Below are 22,080 nucleotides of genomic sequence, written 5' to 3'. Positions count from 1 at the left end.
GTGGGGGGGGGGGGGGGGGGGGTTTGGTTGCCTTGGGGGCCTTGACTGAGGTACCAAGTCTGTGGATGGATGAGGTTGCTGACAGCCAAATAGAAGAAGGAGCAGCAGAAGGCTGAGAACGCCGCCGAGGGTGCGTCAGCAGCGGCTCCCAAGAAGAAGAAGGTCACGGCAGCGCAATTACGAGTGCAAAAAGGTACGTCGCTAGACACCTCCTCCTTTGCCCCCCATCATCTAGGCTCCATCTCACACTAACACCCCCAGACCTCTCCGAGCTCTCCCTAGGCAGCACAATGTCCACCGACTTCCCCGACGCCGACAACATCCTGGCCTTCACCCTCTTCATCGAGCCCGACGAGGGCATGTACAAAGGCGGCCGATTCAGCTTCACCTTCAACATCACCCCCTCCTTCCCGCACGAGCCGCCCAAGGTGCTCTGCCGCGAAAAGATCTACCACCCCAACATCGACCTCGAGGGCAAAGTATGCTTGAACATCCTGCGCGAGGACTGGAAGCCTGTGCTCAACCTCAATGCTGTTATTGTGGGGTTGCAGTTTTTGTTCCTGGAGCCGAACGCTAGTGACCCGCTTAACAAGGAGGCCGCGGAGGACTTGCGGGCGAATCGGGATGTGTTTAAGCGGAATGTGAAGGCGGCTATGGCGGGTGGGACGGTGCGGGGGGAGTCGTATCAGAGGGTGTTGGTGTAGATATGTGGCAGTCGACTATGGCACCCTGGGAGCACTAGGGCAGAATAGCACAAGGGGCTGGGATCGGTGGATGAGAGGGTGTTGGCATCTCTTATCCTGGGCGCGGCATGACCAGCTTCATCCGGGACACCTGATCCCTAGAGCAGTGGTTTTGCCCACCAGAGACATTAAGAGTTGGCCACCCGGAATGGGGAGAATGATACCTGAGCATGTGGGCTGGAGACGGCATGGCATAGCCATACCTGGGCATAGGACCTTCGGGGCTTGATGATAACCTACACGATAAACCGAATTGAGATATGACTGATGATGGGTTCTGGTTGAACGGAGATCTGCGTGATGTATTGGTGCAGGATGGATGTGACTCTTGTGTTACGGTTGTTGCTCGGCGTAAATGGGGTTCAAGACCCTGCATAGAAAGACCCTGGGGACCTTGAAGGCTGTGCCCAGAATTCACCTACCTAGTTAGAGCTACTTTAGAAATCAGCGTAGGTCTCGACAGCATCACTAGGTGAGTCAACACCTCCGTCAGCCATCCTCGGCAAGTTGGTAACCCACGCCGGCTCCGGTCGGCGGGACGCTTGGCCCGGTTTCCCTTGTCCCTCCAGGGTCCCGGTCCGGCGTCTCTCCGGTGGGGGGACGTGGGGAGGGGGAGACTCCATCGGGAGATTTCTCCAGGGTTTCCCAAATTGTCCGGGTTGACTGTTTCGTTCATGGAAGCCCGGCTGGGCCCGGGTTGCAAGTTGCATCCCTGGCATTCAAGCCGCCCCGGATTAAAGTTGGACCAATAGGAAGCCACATAAACGATCAGGGCTCCATCCCACAAATCCACCTTGCTGGAAGTTCGCACGCCGAAGTCGGGGTGAGCTTTGCACGTTTGCACGGGCAAGCCAGCCAAAATTCAAAAATTTCTGACTCGACGCTGCTCCGATGCCATGTGGATTTGGGCCGTGGAGCGGAGCGAGCAGCGAACGGTTTGGAGACATCTGTTGCGAATGCGGTTGCGGTTGCGGTGTGTTTAGTGTGTGTGTGACTGTGATCCCTCTTCTGAGCTCATAAATAAAACCGATCTTCGGCCCTCGTTGTCCCGTCCCGTCCTTCCTCCTCTCTCGATCTTAACGCTGTTGTTGTTGTTTTGTTGTCTTTTTAGACCTTTTTAAAGATTTCCCACGAGGTCGGGCCTGAATTCCACCCCTCCTTCAGGTTTCCCAATCCCCCCCCGCTCCGTCCCGTCTTTTTCCTCCTTCCACCTCACAAACCACATTCCAAACCACACATCACATCACAATGGCTTCCCGCAGCTTCTCCAAGGCTCTGCGCCCTCTGGCGCGCCAATTGGCCTCGTCGTCATCGCCGGCTGTGCAGCAGCGCACCTTTGTTGCCGCTGCTGGTGCTGTGCGTGCGACTGCTGTAGCGGCGACCCGCGTGGCTGCCGGTAACGGTGCTGCGGTCCCCGCTCGGCAGCAGCAGACTCGTGGTGTCAAGACTATGGACTTTGCTGGCTCGAAGGAGGAGGTATATGGTGAGTTTTCTTTCTGTTTCTTTTTGGGATTGAGAGGGCTGGTGAGGGTCAATTGGGTGCTTTTGAGTTTATTTGGGAGTGGGAATGGAATGGCTAGCTGACGAAATTGGGTACATACAGAGCGTGCCGACTGGCCGCAAGAGAAGCTCCTGGTGAGTCACAATCGATACCTACCCTCTAGTAACTAGCTAGAGAACCGGAAAGGGTTACTAACGACCGGTCTACAGGAGTACTTCAAGAACGACACCCTCGCGCTCATCGGCTACGGCTCGCAGGGCCACGGGCAGGGCCTCAACCTGCGCGACAACGGCCTCAACGTCATCATCGGCGTGCGCAAGGACGGCAAGTCGTGGCAGGACGCCATCCAGGACGGCTGGGTGCCCGGCAAGAACCTGTTCGAGGTCGACGATGCCATCTCCCGCGGCACCATCGTCATGAACCTGCTCAGTGACGCTGCTCAGAGCGAGACTTGGCCTGCGCTGAAGCCGCAGATTACTAAGGGCAAGGTGGGTTTTTTCTCTCTCTTTTGTCTAAATCCTAGTTTTAAGGGTGGTTGGATGTTAACAGAAGGGTAGACCCTCTACTTCTCGCACGGCTTCTCGCCCGTGTTCAAGGACCTGACCAAGGTCGAGGTCCCAACCGACGTGGACGTGATCCTGTGCGCCCCCAAGGGCTCCGGGCGGACGGTGCGCTCTCTCTTCCGCGAGGGCCGCGGCATCAACTCGTCATTCGCCGTCTACCAGGACGTGACGGGCAAGGCCAAGGAGAAGGCGATCGCGCTGGGCGTGGCGATCGGCTCCGGATACCTGTACGAGACGACGTTCGAGAAGGAGGTGTACTCGGACCTGTACGGCGAGCGCGGGTGCCTGATGGGCGGCATCCACGGCATGTTCCTGGCGCAGTACGAGGTGCTGCGCGAGAACGGCCACAGCCCCAGCGAGGCCTTCAACGAGACCGTCGAGGAGGCCACCCAGTCGCTGTACCCGCTGATCGGCGCCAACGGCATGGACTGGATGTTTGAGGCGTGCTCGACCACCGCCCGCCGCGGCGCCATCGACTGGACCCCGCGCTTCAAGGATGCGCTGAAGCCTGTGTTCAACCAGCTGTACGACTCGGTCAAGACCGGCGAGGAGACCAAGCGCTCGCTCGAGTACAACTCGCAGCCGGATTACCGCCAGCGCTACGAGGCCGAGATGGAGGAGATCCGCAACCTCGAGATCTGGCGCGCCGGCAAGTCTGTTCGGTGAGTTTCTCTCTACTTTATCCTATCCCGTGGTGTTTGTCGTGCTTGTACATATGCTAACGGTGTGTTTCCAGCTCGCTCCGCCCCGAGAACCAAAAGTAAGATGGTGTCGGATACTGAACAAGGTGGTGTCTGTTAGGCTGGTAAAAAAGGGAACATTATGATACACATATGCTCTCTTACTCATACGGGGGGGATACCTTGGCTGGGAATCAAAACAAAAGCCTTTTGCTTTGCTGGTTCGCGCGCGCTGATTTCGGGATGGGTTCGCTGACGAAAACTGTACATATACTGAATGATGATGTGCTATGTTTGTCTTGCCTGTCTTGTCTGTCTTGTCTGTCTTGTCTGTCTTGTCTGTCTTGTCTGTCTGTCTGTCCGTCTCTGTTCTCTCTCCCCCCTTTCCATCTATATTCGTCCATGTCCATCTACGCAATCAACTCCCCCAACATCTCCAAACTAACATTCCCCCCCGAAAATATCACCCCCAAATCCCACCCCTTCTCCCCCCCTTGCTCCTCCACCAACTTCCTAAACTCCTCATTCCACAACGCCACCGCCAACCCCACCACCGCACTCGGCTCAACAACCACCTTCAACCTCTCATAAACCAACCTCATCGTCCTCCGAATCTCCTCATCACTCACCGCATAAATCCCCCTCACCAACCTCCGCTCATAAATTACCGACCACGGAATCGCACCCACATGCGTCCGCAACCCATCAGCAATAGTAGTAGTCGCCACACTAGTAACCCGCTCCCCCTTCAAAAACCCCCGCCGCGCATCATCCGCCCCCGTATCCGACGGTTCCGCACCGAAGACTAACGGCCCCCCCTCCGAGGAGCACGCGAGTGCTGTGCCGGAGAGTAGACCACCCCCTCCACAAGGCGTAATAACAGCATCCAACCCCTTCCCCCCGTTACGAGCAACAACCTGCCCCCGCAACTCCAACCCCGCCGTGCCCTGTCCCAGAATAATATCCGGGTGATCAAACGGCGGGACCATGCGTGCACCCGTCTCAGCCTGGACGGCGGCGGCTGTGGCTTCGCGTTCGCTGGCTAGGGGGCCGGAGAAGGTCAGGTTGGCGCCGTAGGAGCGGGTGGCGGCTATTTTGAGAGGGGAGGCGGTGGACGGCATGATGATGTGCGCTGGGATTTGAGAGGTGAGGGCGGCGAGGGCTAGGGCTTGGGCGTGGTTGCCTTTATATTTTCTTGTTAGTAGGTGGGTATGAAGAGGGTTGGGGGGTGAGTGTGTGTGTTGGAGGTGTGGGTAGGGATGGTGATGGTGATAGTGATGATGAGGGTTAATGAGGGTGAGTGAGTAGGGAGGAGAAAGACAAACCAGAACTATGCGTAACAACCCCCCTTTCGCGACCACCCCCCTCTTCCCACCCGGGCTCCCTCTTCAACCTTTCAATAGCATGGAACGCGCCACGGGCCTTGAAAGCGCCGATTTTCTGGAAATTTTCGCACTTGAACCAGAAGCGCAGGACGGGTTTCGCGGGTTGGTAGTCGGGTTGCTTGGCTGCTTCGTCTTTGCCGAATACCTCTTCGGTGGTGCGCGGGGTGGAGGCGAGGGTGTTGAGATAGGTGCTGGTGAGCACGGGGGTCTCGTGGATGTAGGGCTTGATGAGTTCGTGGGCGGCTTGGACGGAGGCGTAGGTGAGGGGGGGGGTTGTTGAGAGGTCGGACATTTTGAGTTTCGAGGTGTGTGGGTGAGGGTGGATTGTTATTTTTTGATAGAAAGACAGGAAAGGGTGGGAAAATTATAAGCTCTACAGTAGTTATGGTTGGTGTTGTAATCGGTCGTTTTTATAGATCACGAATATGGCCCAGGTGCGTTATCCGGCCAAGAGCCAAGCTACGTACCGTATTTCGTATGAGTGGAGGAGTTTGGTAGAGGGGTACGAGGGGTAAGGCCGGCGAGCCGGTAACGGAAAGGTGTTTGCTCCATCCTACACCGAGATAAAGCTCAGTGAAACTGTGATGACGGATCATTGGAAGGTTCCATGTGGTTCTTTTTGTTCATTTTTGAAGTCATTCCATGGAGAAGAAAAGTTAGAAGGAACTGACCTTAACTCTTTGCATTTAAATTTCCAACGGCCGCGAGCTCCGTTGTGCAACGCTGTACACCCCGACACGGAAGCACGTGACGCTCCGTGTCTCAGACGGTGGACCGTATTTTGCCCCGTATTCTCCGTTTTTCCCCCGGCGCACGTGGGGCTCCGAAAGTAACGGCCGGAATTTGTCCGGCCGTTTCGTCGCTGCATGGACCATCTGCGACGCCGGTGGGTTAGTTTGATGGGGTCGAGGCCGGTTAAGGCCGGAGAAGAGCGGGTCCTGGCGGTGGAGGATGGAGCCTGGATTTCCATTACATACTACGAATCTCTTGTTTGCTGGTTCGTTGTCTTATCTTGGTTCTCCGTGATCAGGGGAGGGTGAGCACGGCAGTTGCACGATAGTTGAACGACAGCCGAACGACATGCGGTGTTAGACGGGATATTGACGGCGACGAACTTCGAGATGGTACAAAAAGGGGTTCGATATTTGAGAGTCCGACCACTCGACATATTCCGTCTGCGGTAATCGCCGTCGACGAAATGAAAGCCAGGGTTAGCTGTGCACGTCAGGGTTAAGTATGCGAAACACCATCTCGTCACCGACTCGACAACAGCCCGGATCCGAGATGGAAGGCCGGATGAGATGGAAAAGGCCGGCTGAGATGATGTGGAAATCACCAGATGGGTCATGGGGCTGTCGAGCCATGACAAACAGAAATTCCTGGCGGCGCGACGGAAATTGTGGACGGGCCAGGGCATCGTGACGGCTTGCCCAGAGGCCGGAATGCATTCCGGCCACGGTCTATATAGGCGCACAACTTGGCCTCCTGGGGAGGTTTTGGATTTGAACTTTTCACCATCACACCTTTACTCAGAGCATTCACTCGATCAGAGCATCTGAAGAGTGAAGGCCGCAGAATTCTGACACTTGGTTACTCAGTCTTGTCAACACCACTACTGTTTACTTACAATATCTTCAAGTCTTATCATCACCACCCAACACAACACCTTGTACAGATACACACACACATATACACACACCACCACCACAACCACCAACACCCAACAAACCCTTCACACTTTTACACCATCTCCCCCTTTCTTGATACATACTCTCTACGCATATCACCATGGGCTCCCTCAGCACCCCCTTCACCGTCCTCACCGACCCCCGTCCCACCGACACCACCCTCCCCGCCTTCATGGTCACCACCACCCGCGGCTTCCTCCCCCGCGCCGACCCCATCGTGACCCTCCCCGCCGAATTCGCCCCGCTCGAGTCCATCCTCCAGCGCATGCCGGTGCAGACGCTTTCCGGCGAGCCCGGTCTGCTGGCTCCGCCGGCGGAGGGTAGCGACGAGAAGGGCGGGAAACTGGGCGCCGTGGTGGATGGCGGGGAACTGCCGGATTTGACGGAGGCCGTGGAGAAGTATAAGGGGAACTTGCCGTTGATGAATGCGCTGTATCGGGATTATTCTTTCCTGGCGTCGGCGTATTTGTTGGAGCCGTGTCATGAGAGGTTTGTGAGGGGGGAGGAGTATGGGTTGGGCAGGGAGGTGCTGCCGGCTTGTGTGGCGAGGCCTATTGCACGGTGTGCGGAGCTGTATGTTCTTTTTCCCTTTATGTCCTGTCCTCTCTGACTTCCATGTCTTCACGATATCTTCTCACTCAACCCTAACCCTTCTTTACCCCTTTACCTGACCCCTTACTCCTTACTTACCTACCTACCCCCATCTCTTATTCACACCCATCTCTTATTCACACCCATCTCTTATTCACATACATCTCTTATTCATGCCCATCTCTTATTCACACTCGTCTCTTCTTCGTACTCTCATCATTCACACTCATACTAACATACACCTAGCTGCGGCTTCAAACCCTTCATGGAATACGCCGGGTCCTACGCCCTCTACAACTACCGCCTGGTCGACCCCTCCCTGGGCCTAGCCCCCTCCAACGTCCGCCTCATCCGCGCCTTCGAACGCGGCCTCGACCCTTCTTCCTCCGAAGCCGGCTTCGTCCTCGTCCACATCGACATGGTCAAGCACACCGGCCCTCTCGTCGCCGGCGCCGTGGGGTGTATCCACGCTGCTCAGGCCCAACAGTTGTCCCAGGGGAAGGAGAGTGACAAGGAGAAGCTCAACAGCTCGCTAGACCAAGTCCTCACCGCCCTCCGCAAAATCAACAGCACAATGGAAACCATGTGGTCGCGCTCGCGCCCCACCGAATACACCTCCTTCCGCACCTTCATCTTCGGCATCACCTCGCAGTCCATGTTCCCACATGGTGTCATCTACCGCGGTGTAACCGAATTCGGCGAGAAGCCTGTCTCCTTCCGGGGTGAAAGCGGCGCGAACGATTCGATTGTGCCGCTGGTGGATAATCTGTTGGCGATCCCTATGCCGGAGACGCCGCTGACGGAGATTTTGAGGGATTTCAGGAGTTATCGGCCGGGGGAGCATAGGGGGTTTTTGGAGTGGGTTAGGGAAGCGGGGGGGGAGGCGGGGTTGAAGGGGTGGGTTTGGGATGTTTCCAATGGTAATGGGGATGAGGAAGAAGGGAGGAAGAGTAGGGCGCTGTGGATCCAGGTGTTGGACCAGGTGCGGGAGTTCCGCTGGCGGCATTGGTGTTTTGCACGGGAGTATATTTTGAAGCGGACGAGTCACCCGACGGCTACGGGGGGTAGTCCGATTGTGACGTGGTTGCCGAATCAGTTGGCGGCGGTTATGGAGGAGATGGTGAGGGTGTATGAGTTGGCCGGGGGGAGCATGGTTGGGGGGGAGGATGGTGAGAGGACGGAGGGGAAGGATGTGCTGGGGGCGGAGGTGGAGGGGATTATGGACTTGGTTGGGAGGCAGAGGGAGATGTTAAGGAAGGAGGTGCGTAAGTTTTGTGAGGAGCGGGGGGTCAAGAATTAGGGTCTGATGTTGTAAGGACTAAGTCGGATAGAAGTTGGGTGTATTGGACAGATTGTATTGACAAATTGACAAATTGAGAGTGAAATTAGTCTGCTCTTTGACCTCTAAATGCACCAAACGCCATGCCATGCCATGCCATGCTCACATTACCGTCATCATCATCCGCTGTGCAGAACAACATCAATCCCCTAAATCCCACCCAACATCACAACCTCATCACAATGCTCATCGCAGCCATCACAAGGCCAACCCTAACCCGATGATAATCCCCAACTTGATAACAACCCCAACCCTAACCCTAACCCTCCCACCTCCCGAATTGCCCGGCACCCCCTTAGCCACACTAGCCGACGGCACCCCCTTCTCCGTAGGCCGCGCAAAACAACTCGCCGTCCCACATTCATACCCCTGCGGACAACACCCTCTGTCACTCTCCCCACCCCCCTGATTATGATCCTGATCACTCCCACACAAAAACCACCCGTTCGCACACGCCCCTCCAGTCTCCTGACCCCCTCCCTCAGGCACAGGCACAACAACAGTCACCCCGTTCCCATTCCCTCCCACGATAGTCGTCATCGGCCCCGGCGCCGGACACGAAGCCGTCGCACAATCCCGTCCTGTCTGGCAGCACCCGCCTCCTGCACGTGCCAAACACGGATAAAACCCAGTTGGGCAGTAAGCTGGGTTTGTCGGTTGCGCAGCGGAAGAGGTTGGTCGCCAGGGGGCGCCTGCTTCTCCACTTGAGGAGGAGGATTCCTGGGATTGGGAGGAGGAGGGGGAATGGGAAGGGGAAGCGGTGGTGGTGTGGGTGATGGTGGAGGTTATGGGGTGCGGGGCGGAGGTGGAGGAGGGGGTGATGGTTATGATGACTGTGACGAGGATGGTGGAGGGGGTGCCTTGGGGGGCGGAGATGATGCTTGTGGAGGTTGTGGTGAGGGTTGTTGGGGCTGGTGGTGGGGAGGGTGCGGGTTGGACGCCTGGAGGGAGTTAGTAGTCATTCTGTTAAAGAGTTGAACAGTTGGGAGCTGGAGAATTGGATGGTGAGGGGAGCATAAGAAAAGAGAGAGAAAACGTACACCCCACACCCTGACAAACCCACCCGGGTATACAACACCCCCCACCAACCTGACTATCACACGCCGTACTCCCCCCCGCGCACCCCGAAATCCCCCCACTGCACGTAGCACCCGCGGGACAACAACCCACAGGTCCTAGTCCAGTATCGTCCACCGCCATGCACGTCTCGTCGCGCCCGCAGCAGCTGTGGGGGAAGCCGATGGCTGCACAGCTGGTGGTGCCGCTGGGACAGGCCCATTGGCGCTGGTTGAGCTGGGAGAGGGCCGAGGCCGCGCGGCGGAGGATGTTCCAGTCGTTTTCCTCCCTTTTTTCGTGGTCGTTTTGTTGGGGGGGTTCGTCCGAGCCGAACAAGACTCCAAAAGGAGCCCGCACGGCGAGTTCGGCAGAGGAATTCGCCCACAGCCGGCGGGCGTCGTCGGTGTCGTGGGTGCTGCGGGCTGCGAGGGCGGCTGGCGGTGGTGGTGGGTTTGGTATTGGTTCGGACGCGAATAACCCTTGGGGCATCTGCTGGGGACTGGGACTGTCGTCGAAGGCGCAGTACTCGTGGTGGAACTTGGCGCCCTGGTCGGCGGGCATCTTGCGGACGGCTGTTGGTTCATGGCGGCGCTCGTGGGCTTTGGCTTGCGCTGCGAGCAGCAGCCAGAGGGAGGCTGGGCGCATGTTGGGTTGGGTCGTCGGCTGTTCTTTTTTTCCTTTTTTTTTTCTCGGATTTCGGGGAATGTTTATTTATTTTTGTAAGCTTTATTTTTGTACTGGCTACCGGAATGACATGTCGGTATCGGTCCGAATTCGAAAGAGTGTTGACGGCAGAAATGTCGCTTTGTGGTGGCTGTCGAAACGAGGGTGATGTCGAGACAAGTGGACGTCGAGAGGTCGAAGTGGATTGTTGACTTTGGTTGCACAGACGATGAAAACAATCGGGGCGGGCCGCCAATGGTCAGGGGAAGTGGGGCCCTGTTGGGGTCTAGCCAAGTCCGGTAAGTCGATTGGTCCCTGTAAGGTACGTACCGTACACACAACACATGACGAATTTTAGGATAATAGTCTGGTGTGTTCGGAAGTAAAACAGGAGATAAATAAAAGTAAACAGTGGTGGTGTGCATGGTCGACTATCGGTGTCAGTTTGGAAACCCGAACGGCGAATCTTGCCAGTGGGTTGGAAAACTGAGATCCAACACCGGCTTACTCGAATTCCCTCAGTACAAGACAATTTGTATGTATAATTCCATTGCTCGTTGTAATGGCTCGTTCTACTGAGACTACAAGCGACGTCCCATCTATCATGTACCTCATGCTCATATTCGTTACAATCAAGACAACGCCGTCTAACATGCTTTTCTCCCCTTCTTTTCCTCGTCTATCCCTATCATACACCCACCTATCATACACCAGTACACATCCCGCCTACCATAATGTACACACATCTAATACGGGCCTACCACAAAGCCTGCGCAACCTTCCCTCCCCCTCCTCCTCCTCCTCCCACAACCCCCCTCTGCAAAACACCTCCCATCTCCTCCAACTCCTTATTCACCCCCCTCAAAAACGCCGAACACAGCAACGCCGCCGCAACATTCACATTCAAGCTATCCACCCCACTCCCCGGCGCAGCCAAGTTCGGTATACTCAGCTCGTAATCCCCCTTTTTCACAATCAACCGCTCCAGCCCGTCACCTTCGTTGCCGATGACGAGCATGCAGGGCTCGTGCCGGAGGGGGTCGGCGTCTTCGATGTCGCGGGGGGTTATTTGGCGGCGTTGTTTAATGACTGGAGGTGGGGGGGAGGAGACGATGGGGGAGAATGGGTCCGTGGAGGGGGAGGTTGTTGAGGGGTTGCGTTCGTCGGTGTCGGTGTCTTGGTCGAAAGAGAAACCGGACGGGAGAGAGCCGGTGACGCCGGCTACGGCTGCGTAGACTGACCAGCCGTTGGCGCGGGATAGTGTGATGAAATCGGGGAGGGAGTTGACTGAGAACAGGGCGAGTGATTCAGCCGCGCCGGCGGATGCCTTCAGGGCTACGGCCGTCAGACTGGCCGAGTGTTTCTTTGTGATGCCTACTGCGGTGGCGCCCATGAAGCTGACGGTGCGCAAAATCGCGCCAAGGTTGCCTGGGTCGAGCACCTTGTCGAGGACGATGACGAGCGGTTTGTGGCCTGGGGAAGGTGGTGCCGGAAGGGTGGTGGGAGTGCCGTTGATCTCGGCGTCTTCGGCGGATTGGTGGCCGAGTTCGAGGGGGATGCGCGGGTTGGTGGTGTAGTCGGGGGGGATGGGGCCGAGGGCGGTTAGCAAGGGTCGTGGTAAGGGGGAGGCTTCGAGGATGAAGCCGTTGTGGGGGCGGGATTGGGAGAGTTTGTCGAAGAGGCGGAGACCGCCTTCTTTGACGATTTCGACGGGCACGCCGCGTTTCTTGGCGAGGCGGGCCATGAGCGTGTTGCTGGTGGTGTTTTCGCGGTTGGCGCCGTCGTAGATGTAGAGTCGGTAGAGTTTGCGGCGGGATGCGCGTAGGGCAGCTTCAACGACGGAGCGGCCGTAGAGGAACTGGGAGGCTGCGGTGGTGTAGGGGATGGACACGGTCTCGTGGAAGCCGGATTTGACGAACCGCGCCGAGGGTGAGGTTTGGGGGTTGGGTTTTCCGGGTTCAAGGGGTGTTTCGCGAGGTGGACGGGAGTCGGGCGTGTTTCTGGGTTTAGGGGGGGTGTCGTCGGGGGTGTTGTCGCGGTCTCTCGCTTTGATAAAGCCGTCCCTTTGACTGGTCAACCCGTCACTTCTGGTAAACCCGCCTGCACGGAAACCATCACGACTCGGTCTCTCCGGAGCCGGCCTGTCTCTCCGCCGAACAGACCCCAAATCATCCGTATCCTTCCGAGCCAGACCCCGGTCCCGACCCTGAACTCCCCTATCCTCAGATCCCCTATTCACCGCCGGCGTCGACTGCACCTGCGCGCGTGCCCCCCCAATCGGCCTCGACAACTCGGCCACCACATCCGCCACATTCAACGGCCCCTCATCACTCTCCCGTCGACCCCTCCCCCTCCGCGCCCTTCCCCCCCTCTTATCCTGCCTCCTCGTCGTCAACAGCTGTCGATCCCTGTCCGGCCGTGTCCCCGTCGTCCCAAATACCTCATCCGCCAACACATCCTCTATCCCGCCACCACCCCCCCGCCTCGCCTTCTCCGCCGCCATTTTCATCTTATACACCAAACTCCTCTTCCCAAACTTATCCCCCGGATCCATGAACCTTGCCGCGCGGGACTTGGGCCGGGCCACGTCCGGGTAGTCCGTTATATCCTTCTTCCCGCGGCGGATCTTGAATTGCGGACGCATCGCTTCCAGCGCGGCGCGGTTTTCATGTCGTTGGCGGTAGGTCAGTTTGTTGCCGTCTGCGTCGACGGCGCCGACGCGGCTGGCTTTGTAGAGCTGGTCGATTTCGGCGCGGCGCGGGTCGGGGGCTTCGGCTCGTTGGGTGGCGCGGTGGGAGCGGATTAGGCCGCGGTGGATGGCGGAGCGGGAGGCGTGTCGGGTTGTTGGGGGGGTTAGGAGGGAGAGGGGGAGGGAGCGGGTTGAGGCCCGGTAGACGAGGGAGAGGCTCATTGTGGTGGTTTCTATGGCGGGGCTCGAGACGGGATGAATGTACATAAAATTGGCAAATGTATTGCCGGTCCAATTGTAGAAATTCCGTGGAAGGAATCAAGCTATTGTTAAAGTCAACACATCGTGTCAAAAGAGTGGGCAATTCTTCAACGGCAGGAACGTGATTCCAGATCGAGATTCAAAGTCTCGACACTTTTTGAGTTTCGCTTTGGAGTTGACGACCAAAAAAAAGTTACGATATCGTTTATCTGCCCCACCACATACCACCCCACACCCCATCCTCCAATCACAGCAGCAGACCTCACCCCTGCACACAGTGCGGATCAGCGGCAATGACCTCAGACCCATTAACCAAACGCGGTGCTGCGGTCGAGTCGCGTCCTCGATTTAACTTTACGCCGGAGCCGTCAATTCAAGACGGCGTTTCACCAATTTACAACCTCGTTTCTTTCCACCTCGACTGCGAACCCCCAGTTTTCCCACGCCACGACACACTCCAAAAGTACTAATCCCCCATAATCACTGCTCTCTCTCTTGAAACAACCCTCCAGGTTGCTGTCAATGCAATCGCCAGCACCGCCCGTCGCCGGCGATTCCTCCTCCACTCCCACGAATTCCATGATCCTCCTTTGTCCTCCTCACCACCACCACCACCACCTCTTCTACCCATGGGGACGCCCAACGGTTTCCTGAGCAGCTCCGACCACGAGCGGCTGCCGGACGGAAATTCCAATCCCGAGACCGACGCTAAAGCCGACGTCGAGAATAATCAAAAGAATAATAATGATAATAATACTAACGACGCCGACGCCGACAAAGAACCGCTGTTCATCTTTGATTCCGACCTCAGCGATGACGACGACGATGTGACGCCCGCTGCTGTGGCTGCAGCTGCAGCCGACCCGGTAATAAATCTAGACGAACTTGCCAAGTCCTCGCTTGCGGCGCTGGGGCAGCGGGCGTTGATTGCCGCGGGGTCGTTGGTGAAAGCCGGGGGAGATTCTTCGGATTCGACGGGCACTGGCTCTGGCTCTGGGTCTACAACTGGGAATGGGACGGGAGGCGGATTATCACCGGCGCTTAGAGAGGGATGGGCGAGCGCTGTGGCTCGGGTTGCGGATATTGCGGATATGGGTGACTCGGAGGACGGTCTGTTTGTTGAGCAAGATGAGGATATCAAGGCTGTGGAAACGGTTGAGGTGGTTTCTGTTGTTGGGGCGCAAGCAGCGCAACAAGGGCAACCGGCGCAGCGACAAGCGCAACAGCACGCCTGGGAAGCAGACGAGATACCCGACGAGTTCTCGGACGACCAACCGGACGAGAAACAGAAGCCCGTCAAGTTCGTCGATATCGAAGTGCGCCTGCCGTGGCTCTCGCCGGAAGAGAGAGCGGGGTATGAGAAGATCGAGGTGGGGGAGTACTGGCCGGAGGAGGAATACATGCGGCGGAGGAAGAGAGGGCGGAGGGTGAGTTGTTTTTTACACTGGTATTTCTTTGCGTGTGATGTTTCTCTGCCCGCTGCGGCTGGGTTGCGTGGATTTCTTGGGTTTGGGTGGACGACTCGAAAGTTCGAGGCTGTTGTGGGATATGGGATTGGCGTATGGAAGCGGGCGTTCAATGGAATGGCCAACCGGAGAAGTCTTCGTTGTTTTGTTCCTGCCTCTAGATTCGAAGCAAGGTCTGAGGGTGTCTGTCTCAAGTTGAGGCGAGTCCTGAAGCCGAGTCCCGAGCAAGGCTCGGATAAATCCCGTGTCGGCTGCTAGTGTAGTCCGGACATGATTCCCATCTCACGCTCTGTTCCCCTCTCGAGTGAGTTGGAATAGAGGTCACTCAGCACTGAGTTTCTTTTCTCGTCAGCTCTTCCATCCGATGCCTCACAGTCTCATGGTTTCTGTGAGCGTCTCTCAGTTGGGCCTAGTTGACGGCTCCATTCTGCCACAGCAACACCACCCTCAAACCTTCCTCATGGCGTTTCACAATAGTTTTCACACAATACCACCAACGTGGCCCTCTTCTATTGTATCCCCTCGATTTCCACGCATTCTTCCACCTATTTCTCAACCTTTTCCCCCAAACATATTTCTCGATCTTCAACTTTTAACCACCAAACCACCATTTCTTCCACATCACCTATCTTCAAAATACAATACCCAACACATCTCCAAAACACTGGCGATTATCATATCCTGGTTTTTTCGAGCCGTTTATATCCTTTTATTATTTCGCGATATTCACCTCTACGCTGCGGTATCTGGGACTAGTATCTCGCTGAGAATATTCCATTTCTCCCTAAGAGCCTTCCTAGCCGATAACCTGCGCCGGGGTTAGTTTTCTCGTTCCAACGGTTCTTTCCGCCGAGATCGTCTTTCCACTTTTACCCTCCAAGACCACCTTTGTTCGCCGGTCGACTGATCCACGTGACCAAGTGGTCACCAAATCCAAGATGGTAGGCGAGCGTCATTCATCTTTACGTCACCCACGTGGTTCACCAACTATGGCTGCTCAGCTAAGAGCCGGACACTGTTTCTTTTAATTCATATTCGTCTGGTTCAATCCTTACTTCAGTACTAACTTTACAGGACGACGAGGACTACGCGGACCAGTTCGGCACTAAGAAGCGCAAGCGCGACTTGGACTACACCAGCTACGATGAGTACTCGGAAGACTCAGACGGCGACATTGTGATGGAAGATGCCGGCCCGTCGCGTCGCAGGTCCGGTCTCATAGACGAATACTTGGACGGCCCGAACGGACGACGCAGTACCCGGGCCAGCACACGTGCTAGCTCTCATTTGGTCTCCGACGAAGGCGACAACGACGACTCGTCCCGGCCCCGACCCCGGGGCTTACGGCTGAGAGCCAGAGCCAGCGTCGTACGGAACCGGCCAGCAGACTACGACGACCGCGATGAGCTGCAGGACTCGGACGGAGAGGACCCGAGCTTCTCGATCATCCAGTCCGACATTGTGCAGACGCGGAAGCGCGGCCGGCGGAAGCGGAGTGCTGCGGCGGCCGCCCAGGCCAGAACACGCAGAATGGGATACACCGGAGGCGATTCTGATATCGAATTCGAGTCGACCGACAACAAACGGCGGTCGTCGCGACCCAACAAGACCAAACGGGTCATGACGGACACAATCATGGATGACGACGACGAAGACGACTTTCTCTACTACCGCGACGACGACAAACCCTCAACAACAACCCCCAAAGTAGCCAGCATCCGCGAGATCTTCCAACCGGTCACGTACGACTTTAAGGAAGCGCACCGACCGATCTGCGAGAGCTGCGGCGGACACGGCGATAGCTCCAACAAAGGCCCGCTGGTCCACTGCCAGGGGTGCTCCAACTCCTACCACAAATACTGCCTCGGTCCACGCGGAACCCGCGAACACCGCGTCACCAAAGTCGGCGCCGACTCTTTCGTTTTACAGTGCCGGTTCTGCATCGGCGTCTACAAGAAAAAGGACCCGCGTGCGCCGAACCACGACGTCTGCCAGGGGTGCCACACCAAAAACCCGTCCTGCGCGGCGTTTTCAGAGAAGAAAACCCCTAAACGGGAGGAAGCGCTACGAGCGGACAACGACGGGATAGACCCCATCACGCCTGTCGAGCCCAAACTCGTCAACAGCGTAGACAACACACTCTTCCGATGCAGTCGGTGCCGAAGGTCCTGGCACTACGAGCACCTCCCCCACCCGAACCTCTCGCGCGACCCAGCGCTGGACGAGCCGCTCGCCTTGCGCAAGCTCCGCCGCGAAGAATACCAGATCACCTGGACGTGCAAAGAGTGCCGGGACACGGAAGAGGAAAAAGCCGATCGAATCGTGGCGTGGCGGCCGGTGGATTCTTCTCAAAAATCCCGGGATCGCGCGGTGGGCATGTCCGTCACGGATTTTGTGGAGGACGAGCTGGAGTATCTGGTAAAATGGGACAAGAAGTCGTATGGCCACTGCGTGTGGCTGCCCGGGGCGTGGGTGTACGGGGCGGTGAAGCCGGCGATGCGGGTGTCGTTTATCAAGCGGACGTTTGGAGAGGGGTCGGACGAGGGTGTCACTGATGAAAATGGTGAAGAGCAGAATCGGCATGTCGACTCGCTGCTGCGGTGGACGACGGAGGAAGCCGTGCATGAATCGTGGGTTACGGCTGATATCATTCTCGATGTGCACTGCGCGCCGCGGACGAAGGAGAATGACAAGAAACACCGGGCGAAACCGCTGCGGGAGCGGTTCGAGGATGATCTCAGTCGCATCCACCACGTGCTCAAGATCTTTGTCAAGTTTGAGGGACTGGGCTACGAGGACGCCGTGTGGGACAGCCCGCCGTCTCCAGATGCGGGCGCCATGTATGACGCCTTCTGCGCGGCGTACCGCGAGTATCTGAACGGGAAGCACTTTGAGACAGAGCCGGCGCGGGTGATGAAGGAGCGGGTGGAGTCGTTTCGACAGCTAGATTTCCGGAAGGATATCGAGGTCAAGGCGCAGCCGGCGGGCTTGCAGCGTGGGAAGCTGATGGCATACCAGATGGACGGACTCAACTGGATGCTGTACAACTACCGCGATGACCGCAGCATCATTCTGGCGGATGAGATGGGCCTCGGCAAGACGGTGCAGGTGGTCGCGCTGCTGTCGAGCATGATCCAGGATTGCCCCAAGGTGTGGCCGTTCTTGGTGGTTGTCCCCAATGCGACCTGCTCAAACTGGCGCCGGGAGATCAAGAAGTGGGCGCCGGATTTGAGGGTCGTGGCGTACTACGGCGGGCGGGTGTCGCAGACGCTGGCTATGGAGTACGAGCTGTTCCCCGGCCGGTGTCGCGATATGAAGGCGCATGTGGTCATCATGTCGTATGACTCGGTCAAGGACAGCGATACGCGGGCGCGGTTCTCCGGCGCGAAGTGGGCGGGTCTGGTGGTGGATGAAGCGCAAGCACTCAAGAATGATGAGAACGCGCTGTACCGGGCGCTGTCGACGCTGCGGATTCCGTGGAAGCTGCTGCTGACGGGCACGCCGCTGCAGAACAACAAGCGCGAGTTGTTCAACCTGCTGCAGTTCATCAACCCCTCGCTGATCCGCGCCGAGGACCTGGACGCCCAGTTCGCGCAGATCACGTCGGAGAATTTGCCCGCGCTGCACCGGCTTATCCGGCCGTACTTTTTGAGGAGGACCAAGGCCGAGGTGTTGACGTTCCTCCCGCCCATGGCCCAGATCATTCTGCCTGTCACCATGAGTGTGCTGCAGGAGAGGCTGTGCAAGTCCATCCTCGCGCGCAACCCGGAGCTGATCCGGTCGGTGTTTGTGCAAGCCGCGGCGCGAGACGAGAACGGCACCGGCGCCAGCAAGCGCAAGGTGGTCGAGCAGCGCGGCAGTCTCAACAACATCCTCATGCAGCTGCGCAAGTGTCTGTGCCACCCCTTTATTTACTCCCAGGCCATTGAGGACCGGTCAGATTCCATCTCTGCCGAGCGCACCCGCCGCAACCTCATCGAAGCGTCCTCTAAGCTGGTCCTCCTCGAGCAAATGCTCCCCAAGCTCCACGCCCGCGGCCACCGTGTCCTGCTCTTTAGCCAGTTCCTCGACGAATTGACCATCCTCGAAGACTTCCTCGCCGGCCTCGGCCTCCGCCACGAACGCCTCGACGGCTCCCAATCCAGCCTGGAAAAACAAAAGAAAATCGACGCCTTCAACGCCGCGGACTCCCCCATCTTCGCCATGCTCCTCTCCACCCGCGCCGGCGGCGTCGGCATCAACCTCGCCACCGCCGACACCGTCATCATCCTCGACCCCGATTGGAATCCACACCAGGATATTCAGGCCCTATCTCGAGCTCACCGGATTGGCCAGCAGAAAAAAGTGCTGTGCTTCCAGTTGATGACGGTTGATTCGGCCGAGGAGAAGATCTTGCAGATTGGCCGGAAGAAGCTTGCGTTGGATCATTTGTTGATTGAGACTATGGATAGTGAGGAGGAGGCGCCGAGTGAGGTGGAGAGTATACTGAGGCATGGGGCTGCGGCGCTTTTTGGAGAGGGGAAGAGGAAGGATGCTATACACTATGATGCTGCTGCCGTCGACAAATTCTTAGACCGGTCTACGATGGAGAACCCACCCGCAAAGGCCTCCTCCTCCTCCAACGGAGACGGAGACGGTGACAAAGACGGCGACGGCGACGGAGACGGCAAAGAAGGCAAAGCAAAAGATAAATCAGCCGAATCAGCCTTTGCATTCGCGCGCGTGTGGGCAGTTGATGGAGACGACGGGGATGGAGGGGCTGGCGATGGTTTAGACGACGAAAAAGAGGCTACGATGGATGTGGGAGTGTGGGATCGCATTCTGGAGCAGAGGGCCGCGGAAGCGAGACGGGAGGCGGAGGCGCGGAAGGAGACGCTTGGACGGGGGAGTCGGAGGCGGGGTGTATGTTTTTTTTTCTTTCTCTTACTCATCTTCCCCTTTCTCTTTGCGTGTTTAAGATAGGGGCTAACAAGGACAGGCTGCTAACTACATCGGCCCGCGCTTCGAATTCGACGATGCTGCCCAACCCGACAGCGACCAAGGAGATGCCGACGATGATTTTGTCGGGAGTGGCGGGGAGCATGGCGGGGATGAGAACTCGGATGATGAGAGCGAGAATTCGGGGGATGAGGATGAGGTGACGGGTGAGTTGATGTTGGATGGCGCGGAAGGGATGGCCAAAGGTAGGCTGGATGTGTCTCTTTCTGTTGGGGCGGATGGGAAGGGGAAGACTGCCAAGGGGAAGAATGGGCCTGGGAAGACTGGGACAACTCCCAAGAAGACTCCTAAAGGACCCAAGACACCCAGGAAGACACCTGTCGGGGCTTCTTCCACCAAAACTCCCAAGACTCCGAGCAAGGCTCCCAAGACCCGCAAGGTTCCCAAAACACCTACCAAAAAGGGGGCAAAGGCAGCAACACCGCGGAACGCTAGTCGCGCTCCCGCTGGTGCCGCTACCACTACCACTACCACTGCTAGTAGCAGTGCTAGTGCCAGCATCACTGCTAGTAACAGTGCCGCCAGTACCAGTACGCCCCGCAAGAAACAAACCCCCACAACCAAAAAATCCCAGGCCAGCAGCTCACGCAAACGGACAAAACAGACCTCAACCGAATCCGCGAAGACGCCCACGCGAAAACCAAGAGCGCCAAAGACAACGACCGGCGGAATCGCGACGACAGAGACGGAAACCGCGAGACAGCCCCAGGAACAGGAAGGGGAACACCAAGAGGAGGGAGGGCTGCGTCAGCTGGCGGACAGCCTAATGGTCAAAGTCCAGGGCCAGGAACAGGAAGAGCAGGGCCAAATGGTCGACGCGGGACAAGCACAGGCGCAGGAGCAGGAGCAGGACCAGGAAAAGGAACAGCAACAGGAACAGCAACAGGAACAGAAAAAGGAGGCGACCCAGCAAGAAAAGGCCCACGCAAACTCGGCTCAGACAACCCCACCGTCCGGGCCGGCAACGGCCTAACCCCCGGCGCGCCCTCTTCTTCCCTACCGCCTTCTGTTCCTCCCATGTACAGCACCTCGCCTATTCCCGTCCCGCAGATTCCTGGTCCTCCCGGCCGAACCGCGCCAGTGCTGGGGTCGACTTATTTTCGTATGCCAGAGGGGGGTAACACAAAGGCTGGAGCGGGAGCGACAGATGGATCTACACCAGACCTTGGACCGTTATCGGGCATCTCAGAAGCGGCGGCCCGCCCCCGAGCCATGGCTTCGGCGAGGTTGTGTGCGAAATACGGCGAGGATCTTTACGGCAAGGCTGGGCCGCTGACGAATGGACATCTCGCGAATGGACATCTCACAAACGGTATATCGACAGCATCAACACCAACCCCAATAACACCAATAACACCAACAACTACAACAGCAAAAATGACACCAAAACCGGCACCAACACCAACACCAGGCACAGGCACAGGCACAGGCCCAAGAACCGCAGCGACAGGACAAGTAACAAAGAAAGGAGGAGGACCCACTCTCCCCATAGACCCCTGTCTCGTCTGCATGTTTGTACACCCCGAGGCGTGGGAGTGTCCGGAGATGCGGTCCGAGGTGAGGTTGAGGCTGGCGCTGGATTTGTTAAGGGGGAGGTCTTCTAAGGCGTCTAAGGAGACATCGGCGATGGGGAAGAAAGGAGTGGAGAGGAAGAGGGCTTTTCTGGGGGGGAAGTTGAGGGGGTTGATTTTGGAGAGGGAGAGGAAGGTGAAGAAGGGGGGTGAGAAGGGGGGGTGATTGGGTTGTTTACGGCTGGTTTTGATGCTGCGGTTGATTTGGGGTTGGTCTGGGTTGCTTGGGTTACTACCTAAGTGGGATGCTTGGGATCACCATAACGCGGATCGCGGTCTACCCCAGGATCTTAAGGCACGGCTAGCGGCCCTTCCAAGGTAACATACCACAGCGCGTGATTTCCGTCGACTCTCGATACCATGAAGGGAAATGGGAATGGGAAGACGCGATGGATTTGGGGTTATCATATCATTATATCACGCAGTCAAGAGAGAGAGGAGAAGAGAGAGAGGAGAAGAGAGAGAGGAGAAGAGCAGATAAGGAGATTTGCTTATTGGGACTTGCTACGTTTTGCTACGTGGTTTGCATTGTCTGCTCTGGCAAGGGAAATAGAGCAGACAGACGATAGGCACCCAGACAGACAGAAGAATAAATATATCGATGGCTTTGCGCAAGCCACCTCTTGACTTCATTTGAACTTGATTATGGCTTCAACTCACGTTGCCTTTGGAAAAAAATATTGAACGATACAAAGAACCGACCATAGAGATTTGCCCATTATTGAAGGCGAGAAAAAGTGGGAACATCCCGATAATGTTCCAGGTTTAGAAAATCTCCCTCTAAAAAATCCACCCAGGGGCAAGCGCTGCGGCTTACACAACATTACACCTGTTTAGCAAGGTACAGTGCTGATTTCCAGCTTCTTAAATAAAGTGTATGGTGGGG

The 22,080-nt window shown here is 57.1% G+C and overlaps 6 protein-coding genes across 6 annotated transcripts in view; 3 read left to right on the top strand and 3 right to left on the bottom strand.

The window, feature by feature from the left end:
- C8A04DRAFT_36796 (6-phosphogluconate dehydrogenase) overlaps window positions 1–3,571 on the top strand; it is a gene marked incomplete at both ends in the record, with an annotated part of 3,632 nt that extends 61 nt beyond the window's left edge. Inside the window, 6 exons of the mRNA XM_062783651.1 lie at window positions 94–193; window positions 262–539; window positions 2,349–2,378; window positions 2,454–2,732; window positions 2,802–3,469; window positions 3,544–3,571. Of these exons, the coding sequence (XP_062637714.1) occupies window positions 94–193; window positions 262–539; window positions 2,349–2,378; window positions 2,454–2,732; window positions 2,802–3,469; window positions 3,544–3,571 (1,383 nt within the window). The remainder of the gene's footprint in view (window positions 1–93; window positions 194–261; window positions 540–2,348; window positions 2,379–2,453; window positions 2,733–2,801; window positions 3,470–3,543) is intronic.
- A 326-nt stretch (window positions 3,572–3,897) lies between these two features.
- Window positions 3,898–5,164, bottom strand: C8A04DRAFT_36795 (putative serine racemase; the record flags this gene model as incomplete). The annotated part of the gene is made up of 2 exons (XM_062783650.1): window positions 3,898–4,670; window positions 4,813–5,164. The coding sequence occupies 2 exons, from the start codon at window positions 5,162–5,164 to the stop codon at window positions 3,898–3,900; spliced, it is 1,125 nt and encodes a 374-aa protein (XP_062637713.1).
- Window positions 5,165–6,660: 1,496 nt separating this feature from the next.
- Window positions 6,661–8,451, top strand: C8A04DRAFT_36794 (uncharacterized protein; the record flags this gene model as incomplete). The annotated part of the gene is made up of 2 exons (XM_062783649.1): window positions 6,661–7,133; window positions 7,398–8,451. The coding sequence occupies 2 exons, from the start codon at window positions 6,661–6,663 to the stop codon at window positions 8,449–8,451; spliced, it is 1,527 nt and encodes a 508-aa protein (XP_062637712.1).
- A 237-nt stretch (window positions 8,452–8,688) lies between these two features.
- Window positions 8,689–10,191, bottom strand: C8A04DRAFT_36793 (uncharacterized protein; the record flags this gene model as incomplete). The annotated part of the gene is made up of 2 exons (XM_062783648.1): window positions 8,689–9,431; window positions 9,531–10,191. The coding sequence occupies 2 exons, from the start codon at window positions 10,189–10,191 to the stop codon at window positions 8,689–8,691; spliced, it is 1,404 nt and encodes a 467-aa protein (XP_062637711.1).
- Window positions 10,192–10,966: 775 nt separating this feature from the next.
- C8A04DRAFT_11583 (uncharacterized protein) lies at window positions 10,967–13,120 on the bottom strand (the record flags this gene model as incomplete). Its single annotated transcript, XM_062777025.1, has 4 exons — window positions 10,967–11,298; window positions 11,404–12,103; window positions 12,193–12,209; window positions 12,331–13,120. The coding sequence occupies 4 exons, from the start codon at window positions 13,118–13,120 to the stop codon at window positions 10,967–10,969; spliced, it is 1,839 nt and encodes a 612-aa protein (XP_062637710.1).
- A 1,130-nt stretch (window positions 13,121–14,250) lies between these two features.
- Window positions 14,251–21,360, top strand: C8A04DRAFT_11575 (uncharacterized protein; the record flags this gene model as incomplete). The annotated part of the gene is made up of 7 exons (XM_062777020.1): window positions 14,251–14,586; window positions 15,700–19,261; window positions 19,313–19,527; window positions 19,604–19,762; window positions 19,937–20,147; window positions 20,468–20,740; window positions 20,948–21,360. The coding sequence occupies 7 exons, from the start codon at window positions 14,251–14,253 to the stop codon at window positions 21,358–21,360; spliced, it is 5,169 nt and encodes a 1,722-aa protein (XP_062637709.1).
- Window positions 21,361–22,080: the final 720 nt, after the last annotated feature.

Source organism: Dichotomopilus funicola, assembly GCF_033296635.1.
Source record: "Dichotomopilus funicola strain CBS 141.50 unplaced genomic scaffold C8A04scaffold_25, whole genome shotgun sequence".
Taxonomy (NCBI): Eukaryota; Fungi; Ascomycota; class Sordariomycetes; order Sordariales; family Chaetomiaceae; genus Dichotomopilus; species Dichotomopilus funicola.
This window is presented reverse-complemented; position numbering and strand designations above follow the sequence as displayed.